We start from the raw sequence: 22401 nt of genomic DNA on the forward strand, positions 1-22401 counted from the left end.
AGGGATAGAGGAGTGAAGGCTTTTTTTAAGTCATAGCAGTAGAAGGAGGCTTTTGGATGAGTAAAAAGGGCTTTTGGAGGGGAAGAGTCAAAGAGAAGAGTTTAGAGAGGTTTATTTTGGGGGATCGGTATAGTAAAAAAGAGGTGTCAGATGATGCAAGAAGGGGTGGAGTAGGGGAGAGTCTAGAGAGGGTTGTTTTAGACATTATAGTAGTGGTATGGAGTTTGGGGTAAATGAGAGAGTGGATGTAGAGGATATATTGATAGATGTATAGGGTGAGAGATAGGGTAGTGCACTGGAAAGAATAGTAGAAAGTAGTTTGAGATGAGTCAGAAAGTTGGGCTAGAAGATATATTGAGAGAAGTATAGGCTGAGAGGTAGGGTAGTGCATTGGAAATGCCAAATTATAAGAAAGTGATAAATTTATAGATCCATAAGTACATTGAAAGTATATAGATGCATACAAGAGGTAAGTATATGTGGATTAAACATATTGATAGAGGTACAGGATGAGAAATAAGGTAGTGCATTGGATATGCCTTTTCAGGAGAAAAGTAACAGACACACAGATCCAAGTACATGGAGGAACATAGATGCACAATGGAAGCATGTACATGTAGACTAAAGATGATTCTTTTTTTTAATCAACATAATTATGCTACATATTTATACAAAGCAATACACAAAGATAGGTACATATCTATAGTGAAAACAAATGGTTATATACAGAGGGATATGCTGTAAATTTCTGTTTGTGTATGATGCTTATGTGGGGAAGAGACAATTCTTGAGTAGTTTTCTGAAGACAAGGTGGTTGTCAGTGGATCTTATGTTGGGGGGTAAAGATAGTTTGGCTGCTTGAACAGAGAATGATGTGCCACCCATGTTTTTTTCTTGTATCTTGGGATTTTGAGGCGAGATGCCCCTTTAGAGCGGAGGTTCCTTTGTTGAATGTGTTCGGTGATTTTATTCCTGATGAAGGGCGGTCCGATTCCATGTATTGCTTTGTGGGTGATACAGAGTAGCATGAACTTGGATCTTCTGGCAACCGGTAACCAATGCAGTGCTTTCAAGGCAGGTGAGATGTGGTCTCAGGGTTTGATATGCAAGAGTAGTCTGGCAGCTGAGTTCTGAATCCGTTGTAGTCTTTACATGGCTGTTAAAGGTGATCCGTGATAGAGGCTTTTAGTGTAATCGAGTTTGGACAGAACAAGGGAGACAAAGCTTGATCTTGCCCACTTGGACATTCATCAATAGCTTGAAGTCCATGGTCATTCTGAAGATTCTTACTTCCTTCAATACTTTAGGCGGTGATCCCAGATCATCAGGCCAGGCTGCAAGCGGGTCATAATGTTTCCAATAGCTACACTTGAGTATTTCCGTTTTTGGAAGCATTCAATTTGAGACGGCTCTATATCATACACTGATCAACATCCCGGAGACATCTGAAAATTGGGGATTTTTTAATGTCTTTTGGGCATTCCAGTTGAAGGAGTATTTATATGTCATCTGCATAGTTATAGCATGTGAGGTGAAATTGATTGATCAGTTCTGGTAATGACTTCATGTAGATGTTGAAAAGCATGGGCGAGATGATAGAGCCTTGAGGGACCCCTGCTATTGTGGAGTATGGTTTGGAAAAGGAAATTGGGGTATGGATGACATTAGTTCTGTTTCGAAGGTAGGACGCAATCCACTCTAGACCAGTTTCCTCTATGCCGGCTTCATAGAGGCTTTGTTTCAGAGTGTCATGGTCAACAGGGTCAAAGGCAGCAGAGAGGTCCAAGAGGAGTAGCGCAGCAACCCCGTTGCGGTCTACTGTATTCTTCAGGTCCTCCCACATTGCAAGGAGGGCAGATTAAGTGCCTCTTCCCAGATGGAATCCTGTTTGGAAGTCTGAAAGTATGTCATTCTCTTCAATGAGTTGTGACATCTGGGAGAGCGCTGCCCTTTCTATCTGTTTGCCCAGGAAAGATCCATTTGTAATGGGTCTGTAGTACTCAGGGTTTAGCAGGTCCAAGTTTGTTTTCTTCAGTAAAGGGCATATGTATGACTTTTTGATTTGTTCTGGAAATATTCCTGTAGTAAAGGAATGGTTGATGATTCTTCTTACTGGAGTGGCAGCAGAGGTTGGTAAAGAATTGTCTTGAAAGATTGTGGTGGACAGGGGCTGGAAGGGCTGCCGGCAGGCCTGCTTGCTGTGACCAGGTCAATCAATTCATCGTGTGAGATGTGTTGGAAGGAACAGAGAAGCTGGGTTAGAGTATTCTTGGATTGTTGTTTTGTACAAGAGTTAGTGCTGGTGCTTTGTTTCTGTATTAAGTGCAAGTCCAATATGTCTGTTTTGTCCGTGTAATGATTTGCCAGTTAGTCTGTGAAATCTTGAGTAACAGGATGAGTTCCTTCTAGGCAATTTGGTTTGCAAAATTCATTGAGTATTTTATAAAATTCTTCATTTGCACATTTAGAATTTTGAATTCTGTCTGAATAGTACCTTTTCTTAGCTTTTTTGATAGCTGACTTGTATAATCTGTTAATTTTCTGTAGGTGAAGTTTGTCTTGTTTGGCATATGTTTTGAGCCAGGTTCGTTGCAGCTTTCTAATTTGTTGTTTTATGTCTTTCATTTCTATGTTTCTCCAAGGCGCTTTTTATCTTTTGTTCTGTATTGTGTTATCAGGATGTCAAAAAGTTTCCTGTAGACACTCAGTTTTTTAACAGAATGTATTGTTTCCAGATTTGTACTGGATGTTAGTTGTGTTTCTGAGTGTTCAAAATTGAGTTTGTTCCACGTCAGATAGGTGGATGGATGTAAGGTAGTTTTAGTTGAGTCACTTATTGTTGTTTTATGTTGGAAAGCAAGCAAGTGGTGGTCCGACCACGTGACTGGAGTTATAGTTTGAAAGGTAACTAGTTCAGTATTAGCAAAAATGACATCTAGGATATGTCCAGCAATGTATGTGGGTTTGTGGACAATCTGATGCAGGTTCAGTGCATCTAGGCCAGTGATTATTGCTTTTGAATGGATCATATTGGGTTTGTCAAACCAAATTTAGAGGTCACCTGGAACACATAGGTTGGAGTGTAATGTTATCAGGTTTGAAACTGTGTCTAGAAGGGAATCTGCGAATGTCGCCATGCTAGGTGGAGGTCTGTAAAGGAGCAGGAAGTTAAAGGAGGAAGACAGTGTAGGATTGCATCTTGTTAGAAGAGTCTCATAATTCTTTATGGAGATGTCATCAACTTTAGTGATATGTAATGTTTGCCTGAGCACAACAGATAGACCACCTACTTTTTTGCCTATAAGATTTTGAGTGATCGTTTGATAACCTAGAGGAACGCCTTCTTGCAGGACTGGAGCCATATCATCTTCCAATCATGATTCAGTTATGAATAGTATGTCTAGTTTTGCATCTGTGAGAAGGTCGTAGATGTGATGTTTGTTTTTAGAGAGGGATTGAGTGTTTATTAGTAGACAGATGGGCACTCAGAAGATGACAGGGGGCTCGGACTCTCAGTGAAGGGTAGGCACTGGGCAGGGAGAGGCCGCTGACTAGGCCAAGCCTCCACCACAATCCACGTTGGCTCACATATGTAAAAAAGTGTGGCAGCGGCTATCGTCACTCACCCAGTAGTTACGGCACGGGTCCCCCGATCAGGGTGGTGAAGCAGCAGTCCACGGGCGGCAGTGGTGTTGGTTTTCTGTACGTGGAGCGGGAGGTAAAGTGGCAAAGCGGGGCACCGCAGGCCTGGCCTCAGGCTCACCTGCTACTCCTGTCATAGCAGGGCCTGCAGGGTACGCTGGGCTGCCTCCCACTCCAGCAAGGTACCACGTCAGCTCAATGTACAGATTTATTCGGCCTATTTAATAAGAAGTGAGAAAAAATACATTCCTGTGGATGCTTCATAGGAGAGGACAAAGCAAATGTGGTAAACATCCACAAAGCTGGCACTTTGTGCCTTTTCACTAATATTTGCAATGACCTTGATACAATGAGATGTAGTAAGTGTTGAAAAGTGTGCTATCTAAATTAAAAAAGAGACCTGAAACATTGTGTAAATTCATATTCTCTTACAAATTGCAGACAATCCATAGAACTAGATTTAGGATAAAAAGGCATATACTTTGCAAACCATGAAAATCTTAAACTTCCATAGGCTACATCAAGGAATTTTGAGAATGGTGAAAATGTGATAAAAACTAATCAATGCATAGGTGTAGGTCTTTGCCTTGGGTCTACACATTGGGCAGTTACGCCTTTACCCTGGAAACAGGATTTACCATACAATTCCTTTGTTACTGGGTAAGTATAAGAAGCACTAAAAAATTAACCATGAAAGTAAATATAGAAAAGTAACAATTACGGTTGGTGAACGATTTCATAATTACTGTACATTCTAAGGTGTTATTTCAACAAAAGTAATAACAAAGAACACTGACAACTGGTAGCCTCAAAAATGTAAGAGTTTCGGCTTTTGCTATGACTGATGAGGCTTTTTTCATTTTGTAACAGATGGTAAGAGAACTAATACAGGCACTTGAGGAAGCTGGAAGAGATGACTCAGCTATGACAGTTCTGACAGGTGACATGTTTATTTACAATATAAACTAATTGAGTCATTTTGGTGCACTATTAATAGATACTGGTCTAACATCACATGGTCAAGTGCTAAAACATAAAGTGGCAGTTGAATCACACAACAAATATATTCAATGTTGTGTTACAGGGAAAATTCATGATAAAATACTTGAAAATGTAATACTGTCTGCATTTAGAAATATAGTATTTGTGCACAATTCTCATGAAGTAAATAGCACACAGATACCACTTTATGGTGTATGTTGGACTCAAAAAGGCTACTTAAGAGCTATGAGTGAATAATACATTGGACACAAACTGTAATTGTGTTCATTTTTCCATTAGTGCCCATTATGAGTTGGTCACAATTTGTGCTAACTACATTATTTATGTAAATTCTGTAGCATCAGCTTAGGAGAACCCTAATTGACAGGTGGTGTTCTCTACCGGAGGTGTCTTTTTCATAGAAACTTGTTGTGATAGTTCTGAAAGAGTAGATCATTAGTACAAGCAACACCTCAACATCAATAGTTTCCAATAGCCACACTGTGTCCAACATGTTAGCTCTTTCAGTTACTAAACATCACCTAAATCTATTCCTTCTTATTCCTGGATTCCACTCATGACCAACAATCATAAACACAGAGGTTTTTCCTAATTCAGTATTACATTTGCACTCAGAAACTGAACTTGCTTTTGGTTACCTGGTCCATGACCATCACCTTCATTTAGACTAGTCCTTTGTTTGGCCAGTTTTTCATTATACCTGATATTGACTTTTTATTGGTCATTATATCTAGGGCTGGAGTAATTTTAAACACACCCTATCAGTTCTGTTTTCTTTATGGGTGTGCACTGAGAAAGTCACTATTCAGTTGGTAGTTAACACAGTGCATGTGATAGAGGGTGAGGGGGTTCTATTCTGTTTAGGTCAAAATAGAAACAACTTGTTTTGAAGGGTTTGAGGTCTTGCATGAGGCTATGTGAATCCTAGAGTTACTTCAATGGTCCACAAAGTCTACCCTGGGGTCTGTGATCTTTGGAAAGGGCTCCTGTAGCCATGTTGGGCCCCCTCTATGGTCTGCTAATTTTAGCTCAGAGCTGGTGATCTCACACATGATTGGACTACCTGTCAAGTTTGTGGTCCATATACTCCACCAACAGACTAGCAAGAGATCCAACAAGGGCCGACAAACCAGTGTGGTTTGGTGAACCCCAAAAATGGACACTGGGACTGGCTTTACTAGCACACCAAAAGCAATGCTTATGCCATCACAATATTTATACCAATAAGTAACAACTCCTAAAAGCACAAAGTAAATAAATAACCACATATACTAAACCCAATAAATAATACTGCATTCATAGTCATCTTTCATAGTGTTAAGAATAATTTAATATGTAATCTCTTCCATAAGATTATTTACAAGTTTTGTAATTTCCCCTGTCACATCAAGGTGAGGTTATGAACATTGCATTTAGAGTGCGAGTTACCATTTGCATGCCTGGTGTGCATGTTATGGATTGCAGAACTAATAATATTATTAAATGTCAGCCTTTTTTGGTTTTAATTCCTAAACATACATGTACTTTAACTGTGGTTACTTCAGTGTTAAGCTCCTAAAACCAAAGATAACCATAAGTTCCATTTAACAGTGGTTTTCAGTGAAAACATACAAATATATGTATATATATCACAAATTCACCCACGTTGATCCTCTTACAACAAAAGTACACAGCACTACCACAGAGGCATCACAGCCTCCTACTGGGCCATAGAGTCCCACCGTCTAGAGAGTCTTCTTAAAGTTCACAAGTGCCCAATCCCTTTTTTTCTTTTATTACTGCTCCTAAGCAGCTAGACTGTGCATTTCCATATGAAAGAAATGGCAAAATGACGAGCCATTTTAGAATTATATATTTGTGTCTTTTTTTAAAAAAGTACATAATTATCCATTTTATATTTTTAAACAGTTTTTTACATTATTTTTATATGTATGTGCTGTTCCTCATCAATGTAAAGTACATTGCGTTCATAAAGTAGACGTGCAGATGAAACATTGAACAATTCCAATTCATAGTGAATATATATATATATATATATATATATATATATATATATATATATATATATATATATATATATATTTTTTTTTTTTTTTTTTTTCACTGAAAAAAGACATGGGTTATAGACCATATATAGTTAGGAATTAGCATTTACAAAACCTTATTTTACTCACACAAAACCATTGAAATTCCATATATAGTTAGTTGCACTAACTATATATCGCGCACCCGCAATCCACTGCTGATGATGTCACATATTACATCATTCATGACATGGTCAGTGACATCACTGATGACATTATCCAATGACTGTATGTTTCTGTAAAGTTAAAATATGTCTTACATATTGAAGAATGAGTGGATGTACAAGTGTCTGGATGAAGAATTTAGTAGGTGCATGACTGACTGTATGAGTGAGTGATTAAATGTGTCTCACTGAGTGCATGGCTTAGGGACTAAACTGTCTTAATTTGTGCATCATTATGTCTGTTGTTCTGTAAACTGCTGAATGTGTTAATCAGTAGCTTTATGAGTAACTATATGGGATATTCACTGGTTGCCCAAGTATTTGTATGGGAGTCTAAGTATGTGTGTGAGTGGCTGGGAGGTGTACGACTCTGTGCATAGATGTGTGAGCAGTTGATTCACTAGATGTATGGGTTCAAAAGTGCATGTGGAAACAGCTGCATGGGCAGTTGACTGTGTGCATGAGTGTATTGGTGAGTGAATGGATATCTCAGTGCAACATGTCAAAGTAAGTACATATGTAAAACACAGTACATGTGAGAGTTGACATATATAACCGTGCATAAGAGCCAGTGAATGTGTGAGTGGCTGTATGGATCATTGTGAACTTGTATCAGGGATCGTATAGGAGATTAAATATGTGTTAGAATATGTTTGAATTAGTAAGGTGTGTATAACTGCATAGTTGAGGAAATGGAGGTGTGATTGATTCTTTGCATGACTGACAAGATATATGAGTAACTCCATGGATGAGTGACAATGTGTGAGTGTCTTTTTACACTGATTGTATCTAAGGTTATATTAGAGTCTGAAGAGGTTCATTCTATTATCACATGAATGATATTATCGGTGATGTTGTCAGTGAGGTCATTTGAGTTGTCATCAGTGATGTCATCAGTGATGTCACTGACCATGTCATGAATGATGTAATATGTGACATCATCAGCAGTGGATTGCGGGTGCGCGATATATAGTTAGTGCAACTAACTATATATGGAATTTCAATGGTTTTGTGAGAGTAAAATAAGGTTTTGTAAATGCTAATTCCTAACTATATATGGTCTATAACCCATGGTTTTTTCAGTGAATTTTCAAGGTTTTGTAAATGCTAATTCCTAACTATATATGGTCTATAACCTATGGTTTTTTCAGTGAATTTCAATGGTTTTTTTAATAGCAAATATCAAACGCTTTAAAATGTCAAGTATGTGGTAGGTGAAAACATTTTTGTGTCTATGCACGCTGATGTGCTTTGAACGCTGCCCCCCCCCCTCTTTTCTTTTAGGAGTATTCTCTCTTTTCAGATAGTGAAGGGTAGGTAACGCAGGCCTTTGCCCCCGTTGTAATCCGTCGTGCCTGCTTCCCTCTCCATTTGATTTATTGTTATCCAAGCATTTACTGTTTTAGAATTGGTTCTCTTTGGTTCATTCTCTATTTACAAACAAGCACAGAGTCGCAATACTCTGTTTAGTCTTTGCAGATAGTGAAAAATCGTTAGAAACAACAAAAGGAATCAAGCAAAATCAGTAGGCCACTAATGGGATCTCTTTTTGACCTCGCTAAGATAGAAACATTAAGAACAACCCCTCATGAGAAACATGGAACTAGTGAGAGGAACTGAGCTCAACGCCATGATGGCTGCAGGACAGCTCGGCTCCGCCGCCCACCCCGCCCAAAACAACGACAAACACTTTGCAAATATTATAAATATATACAACACACCACAAAAGTAACAGGGTAAAACATTTTATTAAATAACTATTTACATGGCAGCCTGCTGCAACATCGATCCAAATGCATGCTGCCGATCCTGGGATTTCTCCCCGACTACTCTGCGGCCTACGAGATGGAGAGGCCGGGGCGTTGACTAAGCAGGGCCTCCGGCCGCAACCACAGAGCCAACGATCGCTGCTAACAGCCACTGATCTGAAGAACCGCTGCCTGCGATGCTTCCCTGAGCCGCTTTACGGAGGCCCCCGAGGGGCGGTGTGGTGGCGCGGACTCGGAGGGGGCGCTTGACTCCTGCCCCCTCCCCAAGTCTTGTTGCCCTGGTGTGGCCTGAGATCGCCCCCGACATAGGCGGTCGGCTCCCGGGGTCAGGCGGAACTTGTTGCCTTTTGGCGACTCTTCCATTCTGGACCTTGTCCCACAATCCGTTTGACCTGAAGACACTTCCTGCGGTGCCCTGGTCCAACCATCACATATACCTGCGCCAGGACACGGCGTGGGGTGCACTGAAAGGGAGAGGCGGCGTGAACGAGCCTCCCCCACCTCCCCAGGTGGAGGTTTATCAGCTACACCCCAGCGCTTCACTCGGCCACCTGAGTTGCGCCCGCTCCTGCGGCACAGGGCCTCGCTCTGCCAGCTGAATTGCGCCTGCTCTTGTTATTACAGCGTCTCACCCGCCATCCGGATGAATTGCACCCACTCTTGCAGTACAGCGAGAGGCGGCTGCCACGGAGCTCAGGAAATGGCGGTCGACTCCACAGACTTGGGCCTGGCCTGCAAGGATGGCTCTGGGCAACCCTGGAACTCGGACGCTTGACTGCTAGGGCATGGGCCCCATTCTCAAAAGCGTCCCCTCAGTCTTGAAGATTCTACAAGAGTCACCGGGGCCCCTGACTCCCGCAGACTTACGGTGGGGAGCGACTGCCATGACTGCTTGCGGAATGGCCACGACGGAGTCACGAGATGGTTGTGCTCTCATGCTGATGCCAGCTTCAGTCTGAAACATCCAGAAACACTGTAGACTACCAATTCGATCAGTTCCGGTGGAGCCCCAATGTGACCCGATAGAGAAGAACTTGCCCTCCCCTCTTTGACTGACGGTTCTTGTTGCCTGTCCCTTCTGTCATATGACGCGCCGCGTTAGCGCACCCGGAAGTGCTCCGGTGCGCGAGGCGCGAAAAGCAGCTACCCGGAAGCGATCCGGAGCGCGTAACGTAAGCATAACAGGTCATGTGACTTGTTAATAAAACTTTTCATTGGTTCATTTCACTTTTGGGTTCCTAATGATGTAAGGCTAGGTCATGTGACCTAAAAATAACACTTTTCATTGGTTCGGACTGGGAGGGGGCGCTTAGCTCCCAAGTCTCTCTCGGCCAGCTGAGTTGCGCCTGCTCTTGCTATTACAGCATCTCACCCACCATCCGGCTAAATTTCATCCACTCTTGCGATACAGCGATTCTTCCATTCTGGACCTTGTCCCACAATCCGTTTGACCTGAAGACACGTCCTGCGGTGCCCTTGCAATGCGGCCTGGTCCCTGAATGTGTGCAGGGGGACGCTATTTCTCGCTCGGCCAGCAGAGTTGCGCCCACTCTTGCGGCCTACGAGATGGAGGCCGGGGCGCTGACTAGGCGGGGCCTCCGGCCGCAACCACCGCCAACGATCGCTGCTAAAGGAGGGGAGCCTTGCCGGTGAGAGGCACTGATCTGAAGAACGGCTGCCTGCGGTGCCTCCCTGAACCGCTTGACGGAGGCCCCCCAGGGGCGGTGTGGTGGCGTGGACTGGGAGGGGGCGCTTAGCTCCTGCCTCCTCCCCAAGTCTCTCTCGGACAGCTGAGTTGCGCCTGCTCTTGCTATTACAGCGTCTCACCCGCCATCCGGCTAAATTTCACCCACTCTTGCGATACAGCGACTCTTCCATTCTGGACCTTGTCTCCCCAGAGGTACATCACCTTACACAGACATGCACTCTGATCTCCTTGGTCTCAGTCAAGCATCAATAGTAAGATTTTCATAGGTGAGTGTAAGTGGGGGCTGTTTGAGGACCTGACTGCATTGGAAAGCAATGTGATGCGGTGCCTCCCTGAACCGCTCGACGGAGGCCCCCGAGAGGCGGTGTGGTGGCGCGGACGGGAGGGGGCGCTTGGCTCCTGCCCCCTCCCCAAGTCTTGTTGCCCTGGTGTGGCCTGAGATCGCCCCCGACATAGGCGGCCGGCTCCCGGGGTCCGGCGGAACTTTTTGCCTTTTGGTGACCTTGTCCCACAATCTGTTTGACCTGAAGACACGTCCTGCGGCCTGGTCCCTGAATGTGTGCAAGGGGACGGTATTGATTGGATCAAGATGGCGGCTTCACACAAAGCTGACTCAAGTGTTGCTGCTGATGCTATGCAAATAAAAACTGGTTTTCAGTTTGTACTTTCTTCAGGATTTTTCAATCCAAGGCTGGTTGAGAGTTTGTAGAACGATGGCTTCAGATTTTCAACATACTACTCTTCAACATTCTTCATAAATGTAACAATGTGAGACTCACTAGGAGAACAGCCGTTTATCTTTCCTTTCAAAATGCTGCCAACAATATTTTCTGAATGGAAGACACCATCTTGTAGCATAAAAGGCTGCGTCAAGGGTGGTATTGCCCAGAATGTCTTGTTTTCTAGTGCTCGTAATGACGAAGCCAGAACTGCCGAAAAGGATTCTGGTCCTGCCGCTACTTACTGGAGACATTGAACTATACTCTGGACCTGCCTGGACTCGACCAAAATGGCGCCAGTATGGGAGCGACTTGCAACTCCTCATTACGTTCTAGTTACTTAGCCTTGACGTTATGGGGGATGTATGCGGTCTTTATGCACATGGCGGGCGGGGAAGGGTACTGACTGGGAATCGACCCTATTGATGTCGATTTTTCATTATTAATTATTGTATTAATAAAGCTTCGAAGTAATGTTACCCATGATTCTCGCCCATGGTGTGCGTATAGACTATTTCATTGTAACTGATCCTGTTATACTTTCAATTAAAAAAAAAAAATCAACCTTCACTGATCCTACAACCGTTTGTCATGTTTAGTTTTTCAATTAAATGGCTCGCTTGTTACATACTCCTATACCCCTGGCTTTTGAAAGGCACCATCTTGTACAATAAAGGGTTGCGTCAAGGGTGATACTGTCCAGAATGTCTTGTTTTCTAGTGCTCGTAATGACGAAGCCAGAACTGCCGAAAGGGATTCTGGTCCTGCCGCTACTTATTGGAGACATTGAACTATACTCTGAACCTGCCTGACCTCGACCAAAATGGCACCAGTATGGGAGCGACTTGCAACTCCTTATGACGTTCTAGTTACTTAGCCTTGACGTTATGGGAGAAGTATGCAGTCTTTATGCACATGGCGGGCGGGGAAGGGTACTGACTGGGAATACGGACAACACTATTGATAACGCAAAAAAAACGATTTTTTTGTTTTGTTTTGCCCCGCGGGGCCCTTTTAAAGCCTCCACATCAAACCTAGGGGGTCAGGAAGGATCTACTATGCCCCCTTATGGTCATTTCCCCCTTCGTTTTGGCCTCCTCTTGTCTCTCGATCCTACCGAGAGACAAGATGACGGCCGCTCCGGACTGTTTAGAATGTTGACAGACACCGGAGAGCCAATCAGCTTCGCAAAGTTCCGTTACGCGAAAAGTACGCGAACCGGAGCGCTACCCGGGACGCTGTTACAGATATATATATTTTTTTGAACGTTAATTTATCAAAATCCACTGGAGCACATATATTGAGACCTAGCAAAGGCACATCGGGCTAACAGTCCCTACAATTTTGCCAAGTTTCGTGCAAATCCATTCAGCCGTTCGAGCTAAAAGTGAGGCCAACCGCCCTATGGAAATTAACATGGGAAAAACGCGTTTTGGAACCCCCCTTTTTTCTCGGCCCCCCCTTGACGAACACCCCCCAAATTTTCCGGAGCGGCTCAGAAACAAAATGTGCCATTTTCCAGAAAATTTCAGCCAATTCGGTCCACAAACGCCAAAGTTATTAGACATAGAATTTTCAAAAATCCCATAGAGAAAGAAATCCTAACTATATATACCTACTGGCGACCGCCAGTAGGTAATATATATATATATTGGGATCACTGAATCTACACGCCACGACCCATCGTTTGGATTCTAGTCTTCGGGTTGGAGCGGAAGGGGACTCGAGGCTGCCTCACACACCATTATTGCGAGTTTTTCTCGGCTGACACAAGCCATCTCCCCCCTTGCTGGGCACAAAAGTACTTACTGACTCCGTTATGGACACTCACCTGAATAATGCCTGCTGGGATTAGAAGTCCATGAAACAACGGACGACAGCTGGAGGCAATCAATTACGGAACCAGGTACACTCCAGTTAAAGGGAGCGCCATGGAATGCCAAGGGAGGAGCGAGTGAAACATGCAGCAACTGGGTGTCTGACGAAGGCAAAAGCCGAAATGCATTATACCCGATGTTGCTGGTGAATTAAAGGCTGCCAAGAATCTCCCCACTGTGTCCTCTCGTCTTTTCTGTTGGAGGGACTTATTCGCACACATTCACGTGTTGGCCAGTTACACGTGCAAGAGGACCCGCCCCAGAAGTTTCCTGTTACAAATATTGGCAATCAAACTGAATTCGTCCAAGGTATTGGAAGTGGCAGGAACACCCTGAGATGAGTCATGTATGGGGACCGCTGCGGCTAGCAGTCCGTGACTTCACGGAGACGTGGGATCACTGAATCTACACGCCACGACCCATCGTTTGGATTCTAGTCTTCGGGTTGGAGCGGAAGGGGACTCGAGGCTGCCTCACACACCATTATTGCGAGTTTTTCTCGGCTGACACAAGCCATCTCCCCCCTTGCTGGGCACAAAAGTACTTACTGACTCCGTTATGGACACTCACCTGAATAATGCCTGCTGGGATTAGAAGTCCATGAAACAACGGACGACAGCTGGAGGCAATCAATTACGGAACCAGGTACACTCCAGTTAAAGGGAGCGCCATGGAATGCCAAGGGAGGAGCGAGTGAAACATGCAGCAACTGGGTGTCTGACGAAGGCAAAAGCCGAAATGCATTATACCCGATGTTGCTGGTGAATTAAAGGCTGCCAAGAATCTCCCCACTGTGTCCTCTCGTCTTTTCTGTTGGAGGGACTTATTCGCACACATTCACGTGTTGGCCAGTTACACGTGCAAGAGGACCCGCCCCAGAAGTTTCCTGTTACAAATATTGGCAATCAAACTGAATTCGTCCAAGGTATTGGAAGTGGCAGGAACACCCTGAGATGAGTCATGTATGGGGACCGCTGCGGCTAGCAGTCCGTGACTTCACGGAGACGTGGGATCACTGAATCTACACGCCACGACCCATCGTTTGGATTCTAGTCTTCGGGTTGGAGCGGAAGGGGACTCGAGGCTGCCTCACACACCATTATTGCGAGTTTTTCTCGGCTGACACAAGCCATCTCCCCCCTTGCTGGGCACAAAAGTACTTACTGACTCCGTTATGGACACTCACCTGAATAATGCCTGCTGGGATTAGAAGTCCATGAAACAACGGACGACAGCTGGAGGCAATCAATTACGGAACCAGGTACACTCCAGTTAAAGGGAGCGCCATGGAATGCCAAGGGAGGAGCGAGTGAAACATGCAGCAACTGGGTGTCTGACGAAGGCAAAAGCCGAAATGCATTATACCCGATGTTGCTGGTGAATTAAAGGCTGCCAAGAATCTCCCCACTGTGTCCTCTCGTCTTTTCTGTTGGAGGGACTTATTCGCACACATTCACGTGTTGGCCAGTTACACGTGCAAGAGGACCCGCCCCAGAAGTTTCCTGTTACAAATATTGACAATCAAACTGAATTCGTCCAAGGTATTGGAAGTGGCAGGAACACCCTGAGATGAGTCATGTATGGGGACCGCTGCGGCTAGCAGTCCGTGACTTCACGGAGACGTGGGATCACTGAATCTACACGCCACGACCCATCGTTTGGATTCTAGTCTTCGGGTTGGAGCGGAAGGGGACTCGAGGCTGCCTCACACACCATTATTGCGAGTTTTTCTCGGTTGACACAAGCCATCTCCCCCCTTGCTGGGCACAAAAGTACTTACTGACTCCGTTATGGACACTCACCTGAATAATGCCTGCTGGGATTAGAAGTCCACGAAACAACGGACGACAGCTGGAGGCAATCAATTACGGAACCAGGTACACTCCAGTTAAAGGGAGCGCCATGGAATGCCAAGGGAGGAGCGAGTGAAACATGCAGCAACTGGGTGTCTGACGAAGGCAAAAGCCGAAATGCATTATACCCGATGTTGCTGGTGAATTAAAGGCTGCCAAGAATCTCCCCACTGTGTCCTCTCGTCTTTTCTGTTGGAGGGACTTATTCGCACACATTCACGTGTTGGCCAGTTACACGTGCAAGAGGACCCGCCCCAGAAGTTTCCTGTTACAAATATTGGCAATCAAACTGAATTCGTCCAAGGTATTGGAAGTGGCAGGAACACCCTGAGATGAGTCATGTATGGGGACCGCTGCGGCTAGCAGTCCGTGACTTCACGGAGACGTGGGATCACCGAATCTACACGCCACGACCCATCGTTTGGATTCTAGTCTTCGGGTTGGAGCGGAAGGGGACTCGAGGCTGCCTCACACACCATTATTGCGAGTTTTTCTCGGCTGACACAAGCCATCTCCCCCCTTGCTGGGCACAAAAGTACTTACTGACTCCGTTATGGACACTCACCTGAATAATGCCTGCTGGGATTAGAAGTCCATGAAACAACGGACGACAGCTGGAGGCAATCAATTACGGAACCAGGTACACTCCAGTTAAAGGGAGCGCCATGGAATGCCAAGGGAGGAGCGAGTGAAACATGCAGCAACTGGGTGTCTGACGAAGGCAAAAGCCGAAATGCATTATACCCGATGTTGCTGGTGAATTAAAGGCTGCCAAGAATCTCCCCACTGTGTCCTCTCGTCTTTTCTGTTGGAGGGACTTATTCGCACACATTCACGTGTTGGCCAGTTACACGTGCAAGAGGACCCGCCCCAGAAGTTTCCTGTTACAAATATTGGCAATCAAACTGAATTCGTCCAAGGTATTGGAAGTGGCAGGAACACCCTGAGATGAGTCATGTATGGGGACCGCTGCGGCTAGCAGTCCGTGACTTCACGGAGACGTGGGATCACTGAATCTACACGCCACGACCCATCGTTTGGATTCTAGTCTTCGGGTTGGAGCGGAAGGGGACTCGAGGCTGCCTCACACACCATTATTGCGAGTTTTTCTCGGCTGACACAAGCCATCTCCCCCCTTGCTGGGCACAAAAGTACTTACTGACTCCGTTATGGACACTCACCTGAATAATGCCTGCTGGGATTAGAAGTCCATGAAACAACGGACGACAGCTGGAGGCAATCAATTACGGAACCAGGTACACTCCAGTTAAAGGGAGCGCCATGGAATGCCAAGGGAGGAGCGAGTGAAACATGCAGCAACTGGGTGTCTGACGAAGGCAAAAGCCGAAATGCATTATACCCGATGTTGCTGGTGAATTAAAGGCTGCCAAGAATCTCCCCACTGTGTCCTCTCGTCTTTTCTGTTGGAGGGACTTATTCGCACACATTCACGTGTTGGCCAGTTACACGTGCAAGAGGACCCGCCCCAGAAGTTTCCTGTTACAAATATTGGCAATCAAACTGAATTCGTCCAAGGTATTGGAAGTGGCAGGAACACCCTGAGATGAGTCATGTATGGGGACCGCTGCGGCTAGCAGTCCGTGACTTCACGGAGACGTGGGATCACTGAATCTACACGCCACGACCCATCGTTTGGATTCTAGTCTTCTGGTTGGAGCGGAAGGGGACTCGAGGCTGCCTCACACACCATTATTGCGAGTTTTTCTCGGCTGACACAAGCCATCTCCCCCCTTGCTGGGCACAAAAGTACTTACTGACTCCTTTATGGACACTCACCTGAATAATGCCTGCTGGGATTAGAAGTCCATGAAACAACGGACGACAGCTGGAGGCAATCAATTACGGAACCAGGTACACTCCAGTTAAAGGGAGCGCCATGGAATGCCAAGGGAGGAGCGAGTGAAACATGCAGCAACTGGGTGTCTGACGAAGGCAAAAGCCGAAATGCATTATACCCGATGTTGCTGGTGAATTAAAGGCTGCCAAGAATCTCCCCACTGTGTCCTCTCGTCTTTTCTGTTGGAGGGACTTATTCGCACACATTCACGTGTTGGCCAGTTACACGTGCAAGAGGACCCGCCCCAGAAGTTTCCTGTTACAAATATTGGCAATCAAACTGAATTCGTCCAAGGTATTGGAAGTGGCAGGAACACCCTGAGATGAGTCATGTATGGGGACCGCTGCGGCTAGCAGTCCGTGACTTCACGGAGACGTGGGATCACTGAATCTACACGCCACGACCCATCGTTTGGATTCTAGTCTTCGGGTTGGAGCGGAAGGGGACTCGAGGCTGCCTCACACACCATTATTGCGAGTTTTTCTTGGCTGACACAAGCCATCTCCCCCCTTGCTGGGCACAAAAGTACTTACTGACTCCGTTATGGACACTCACCTGAATAATGCCTGCTGGGATTAGAAGTCCATGAAACAACGGACGACAGCTGGAGGCAATCAATTACGGAACCAGGTACACTCCAGTTAAAGGGAGCGCCATGGAATGCCAAGGGAGGAGCGAGTGAAACATGCAGCAACTGGGTGTCTGACGAAGGCAAAAGCCGAAATGCATTATACCCGATGTTGCTGGTGAATTAAAGGCTGCCAAGAATCTCCCCACTGTGTCCTCTCGTCTTTTCTGTTGGAGGGACTTATTCGCACACATTCACGTGTTGGCCAGTTACACGTGCAAGAGGACCCGCCCCAGAAGTTTCCTGTTACAAATATTGGCAATCAAACTGAATTCGTCCAAGGTATTGGAAGTGGCAGGAACACCCTGAGATGAGTCATGTATGGGGACCGCTGCGGCTAGCAGTCCGTGACTTCACGGAGACGTGGGATCACTGAATCTACACGCCATGACCCATCGTTTGGATTCTAGTCTTCGGGTTGGAGCGGAAGGGGACTCGAGGCTGCCTCACACACCATTATTGCGAGTTTTTCTCGGCTGACACAAGCCATCTCCCCCCTTGCTGGGCACAAAAGTACTTACTGACTCCGTTATGGACACTCACCTGAATAATGCCTGCTGGGATTAGAAGTCCATGAAACAACGGACGACAGCTGGAGGCAATCAATTACGGAACCAGGTACACTCCAGTTAAAGGGAGCGCCATGGAATGCCAAGGGAGGAGCGAGTGAAACATGCAGCAACTGGGTGTCTGACGAAGGCAAAAGCCGAAATGCATTATACCCGATGTTGCTGGTGAATTAAAGGCTGCCAAGAATCTCCCCACTGTGTCCTCTCGTCTTTTCTGTTGGAGGGACTTATTCGCATATATATATATATATATATATATATATATATATATATCCTACTGGCGGTCGCCAGTAGGTATATATAGTTAGGATTTTTTCTCTATGGGACTTTTGAAAATTCTATGTCTAATAACTTTGGCTTTGTGGACGGAATCGGCTGAAATTGTCAGGAAAATGGCACATTTTGTTTCTGAGCAGCCCCTAAAAATTTGGGGGTTTTCGTCAAGGGGGGGCCGAGAAAAAAGGGGGGTCCCAAAACGCGTTTTTCCCATTCATTTTTCCATAGGGCGTTTGGCCTCACTTTTAGCTCGACGGGCTGAATAGATTTGCACGAAACTTGGCAAAATTGTAGGGACTGTTAGCCCGATGTGCCTTTGCTAGGTCTCAATATATGTGCTCCAGTGGATTTTGAGAAATTAATGTTTTAAAAAACAGATATATCTGTGACAGCGACCCGGGTAGCGCTCCGGTTCGCGTACTTTTCGCGTAACGGAACTTTGCTAAGCGAAGCTGATTGGGTCTCCGGTGTCTGTCAACATTCTAAACAGTCCGGAGCGGCCGCCATCTTGTCTCTCGGTAGGATCGAGAAACAAGAGGTGGTAAAAAACGAAGGGGGAAATGAAGGAAAGGGGGCAAGGTAGACCCCTCCTGACCCCCTAGGATTGATGAGGGGGCTATTAAAGTTCCCAGCGGGGCAAAAGAAAAAAAAATTTGATTTTTCGCGGTAGAGGCGCTTCCCGGTACGCGAACCGGGCAGCTAACCGGCAGCGTAACGGGAGTCCGCCATCTTGTGTTTTTGGAGCGTCCAGTTTGCGTACCGGGTAGCATTCCGGTAAGCGTAACAAGGGGAAAACCAAGAGAAACAGTAAAATAAAATTTAAAGGAATAGATTTCCACCAAACTTGGCAAAATTGTAGGGACTGTTTGTTTGATGTGCCTTTGCAAGGCCTCAAGATATGTGCATGTGTGGATTTTGTCTAATTAAGGTTAAAAAAATATATATATATATCTGTAAGCGTGCTCCGGCGCGCTTACGTTACGGGTTTTGTTTGCGCTGCAGAGCCGATACGTCATGGTTATGCGACGCGTCATGAGGCGTCTCACGTGGCTACGTGATACGTCACGTAATAAAGAATATATTTTACAGCTAAAGATATTAGCTTTTAAAAAACCAATGAAATTCACTGAAAAAAACATAGGTTATAGACCATATATAGTTAGGAATTTGCATTTACAAAACCTTGAAAATTCACTGAAAAAACCATAGGTTAGAGACCATATATAGTTAGCTGGACATTTTATTGATATAAAACCAATGAAATTCCATATATAGTTAGTTGCACTAACTATATATCGCGCACCCGCAATCCACTGCTGATGATGTCACATATTACATCATTCATGACATGGTCAGTGACATCACTGATGACATCACTGTTGACAACTCAAATGACATCACTGACAACATCACTGATGACATCATTCATGTGATAATACAATGAACCTCTTCAGACTCTAATATAACCTTAGATACACTCACTTTAAACAGACACTCACATATTGTCACTCATCCATGGAGTTACTCATACACCTAGTCAGTCATGCAAAGAATCAATCGGACCTCCATTTCCTCAACTATACAGTTATACACACCTTACTTATTCAAACATATTCTAACACATATTTACTCGCTTATACAATCACTGATACAAGTTTTTAATGATCCATGCAGCCACTCACACATTCACTAGCTCTTATACACAGTAATTTATATATGTCAACTCTCACATGTACTGTGTTTTACATATGTACTTACTTTGACATGTAGCACTGAGATATCCATTTACTCACCAATACACTCATGCACACAGTCAACCACCCATAGAGCTGTTTCCACATGCAGTTTTGAACCCATACATCTAGTGAATCAACTGTTCACACATCTATGCACAGAGTCACACACCTCCCAGCCACCCACACACACACTCACTCTCCCATACAAATACTTGGGCAACCAATCAATAACCCATATAGTTACTCATATAGCTACTGATCAACACATGCAGCACTTTACAGAACATGCAGCACTTTACAGAACAACAGATATAATGATGCATAAATTAAGACTGTTTAATCACTAACCCATGCTCTCAGTGAGACACATTTAATCACTCTCTCATACAGTCAGTCATGCACCTACTAAATCCTTCATCCAGACACTTATACATCCACTCATTCTTCAATATGCAAGACATATTTTAACTTTACAGAAACATACAGTCACTGGATGTGTCATCAGTGATGTCACTGACCATGTCATGAATGATGTAATATGTGACATCATCAGCAGTGGATTGCAGGTGCGCTCTATATAGTTAGTGCAACTAACTATATATGGAATTTCATTGGTTTTATATCAATAAAATGTCCAGCTAACTATATATGGTCTCTAACCTATGGTTTTTTCAGTGAATTTTCAAGGTTTTGTAAATGCAAATTCCTAACTATATATGGTCTATAACCTATGGTTTTCTCAGTGAATATATATATATATATATATATATATATATATATATATATATATATATATATATATATATATATATTCTTTACCAGAAAGGAGACAAGCTACCGGGGACCGGTTTCTGGCATTTCAGCCTCTTCGGCCCGGCTTGCTTGAATCCTGATGGAGCAGTGAGAAAGGGACTCATGTCTGAGTATACCCTGCCACACCTATAGTGGCCAAAATCGATTTACAAAAGGGGGTGGTGATGAACAGAGTGTCTGAATTGAGCAGACCACTCTTACCCAGTCCAAAGATCAGGGCTTGATCCATCACCGTTATTTATCTCACTGCCCCATCCCAGCTCAGAATCTGGCTATATGCAAATCAGTCTGTCCCTGGCCCAGTGCATCATGGGAACAGGGCAGACTAAACTACCAAGCCAATTCTTTACCAGAAAGGAGACAAGCTACCGGGGACCGGTTTCTGGCATTTCAGCCTCTTCGGCCCGGCTTGCTTGAATCCTGATGGAGCAGTGAGAAAGGGACTCATGTCTGAGTATACCCTGCCACACCTATAGTGGCCAAAATCGATTTACAAAAGGGGGTGGTGATGAACAGAGTGTCTGAATTGAGCAGACCACTCTTACCCAGTCCAAAGATCAGGGCTTGATCCATCACCGTTATTTATCTCACTGCCCCATCCCAGCTCAGAATCTGGCTATATGCAAATCAGTCTGTCCCTGGCCCAGTGCATCATGGGAACAGGGCAGACTAAACTACCAAGCCAATTCTTTACCAGAAAGGAGACAAGCTACCGGGGACCGGTTTCTGGCATTTCAGCCTCTTCGGCCCGGCTTGCTTGAATCCTGATGGAGCAGTGAGAAAGGGACTCATGTCTAAGTATACCCTGCCACACCTATAGTGGCCAAAATCGATTTACAAAAGGGGGTGGTGATGAACAGAGTGTCTGAATTGAGCAGACCACTCTTACCCAGTCCAAAGATCAGGGCTTGATCCATCACCGTTATTTATCTCACTGCCCCATCCCAGCTCAGAATCTGGCTATATGCAAATCAGTCTGTCCCTGGCCCAGTGCATCATGGGAACAGGGCAGACTAAACTACCAAGCCAATTCTTTACCAGAAAGGAGACAAGCTACCGGGGACCGGTTTCTGGCATTTCAGCCTCTTCGGCCCGGCTTGCTTGAATCCTGATGGAGCAGTGAGAAAGGGACTCATGTCTGAGTATACCCTGCCACACCTATAGTGGCCAAAATCGATTTACAAAAGGGGGTGGTGATGAACAGAGTGTCTGAATTGAGCAGACCACTCTTACCCAGTCCAAAGATCAGGGCTTGATCCATCACCGTTATTTATCTCACTGCCCCATCCCAAGCAAGCCGGGCCGAAGAGGCTGAAATGCCAGAAACCGGTCCCCGGTAGCTTGTTTCCTTCCCAGTGTAAGAATTGGCTTTTGTAGTTTGGTTTGCCCTGTTCCCATCATGCACTGGAACAGGAACAGACTAATTTGCATACAGCCAGGTTCTGAAACTGGGATGGTGCAGTGAGCTAAAAAACGGTGTTGGATCTAGCCCTGATCTCTTGACTGGGTGAGAGTATTCTGTTTAATTCAGAGACTCTGTCCCTCACCACCCCTTGTTGTAAATACATATTACAACATTCATGCCCGGTGGTGAGTTTTAATTTGGGAATTAAAACCCCTTGAATCCTGAGGGTCCCTAGAGGCCAACTAGCCCACCAGGTACCTCCAGTAAGCGCCACAAAGGTGCGTTGCAGAGAGGTGTA

The 22401-nt window shown here is 45.0% G+C and overlaps 1 protein-coding gene across 1 annotated transcript in view; it reads left to right on the plus strand.

The window, feature by feature from the left end:
• The window catches only part of LOC147722517 (enoyl-CoA delta isomerase 2-like), a 945915-nt gene that overhangs the window by 399995 nt on the left and 523519 nt on the right, over positions 1-22401 (plus strand). The window contains exon 3 of the mRNA XM_086966853.1: positions 4513-4582. Coding sequence (XP_086822979.1) covers positions 4513-4582 — 70 coding nt within the window. The remainder of the gene's footprint in view (positions 1-4512; positions 4583-22401) is intronic.

The sequence above is a fragment of the Lissotriton vulgaris genome, chromosome 4_1, assembly GCF_964263255.1.
Source record: "Lissotriton vulgaris chromosome 4_1, aLisVul1.2, whole genome shotgun sequence".
Lineage (NCBI taxonomy): Eukaryota > Metazoa > Chordata > Amphibia > Caudata > Salamandridae > Lissotriton > Lissotriton vulgaris.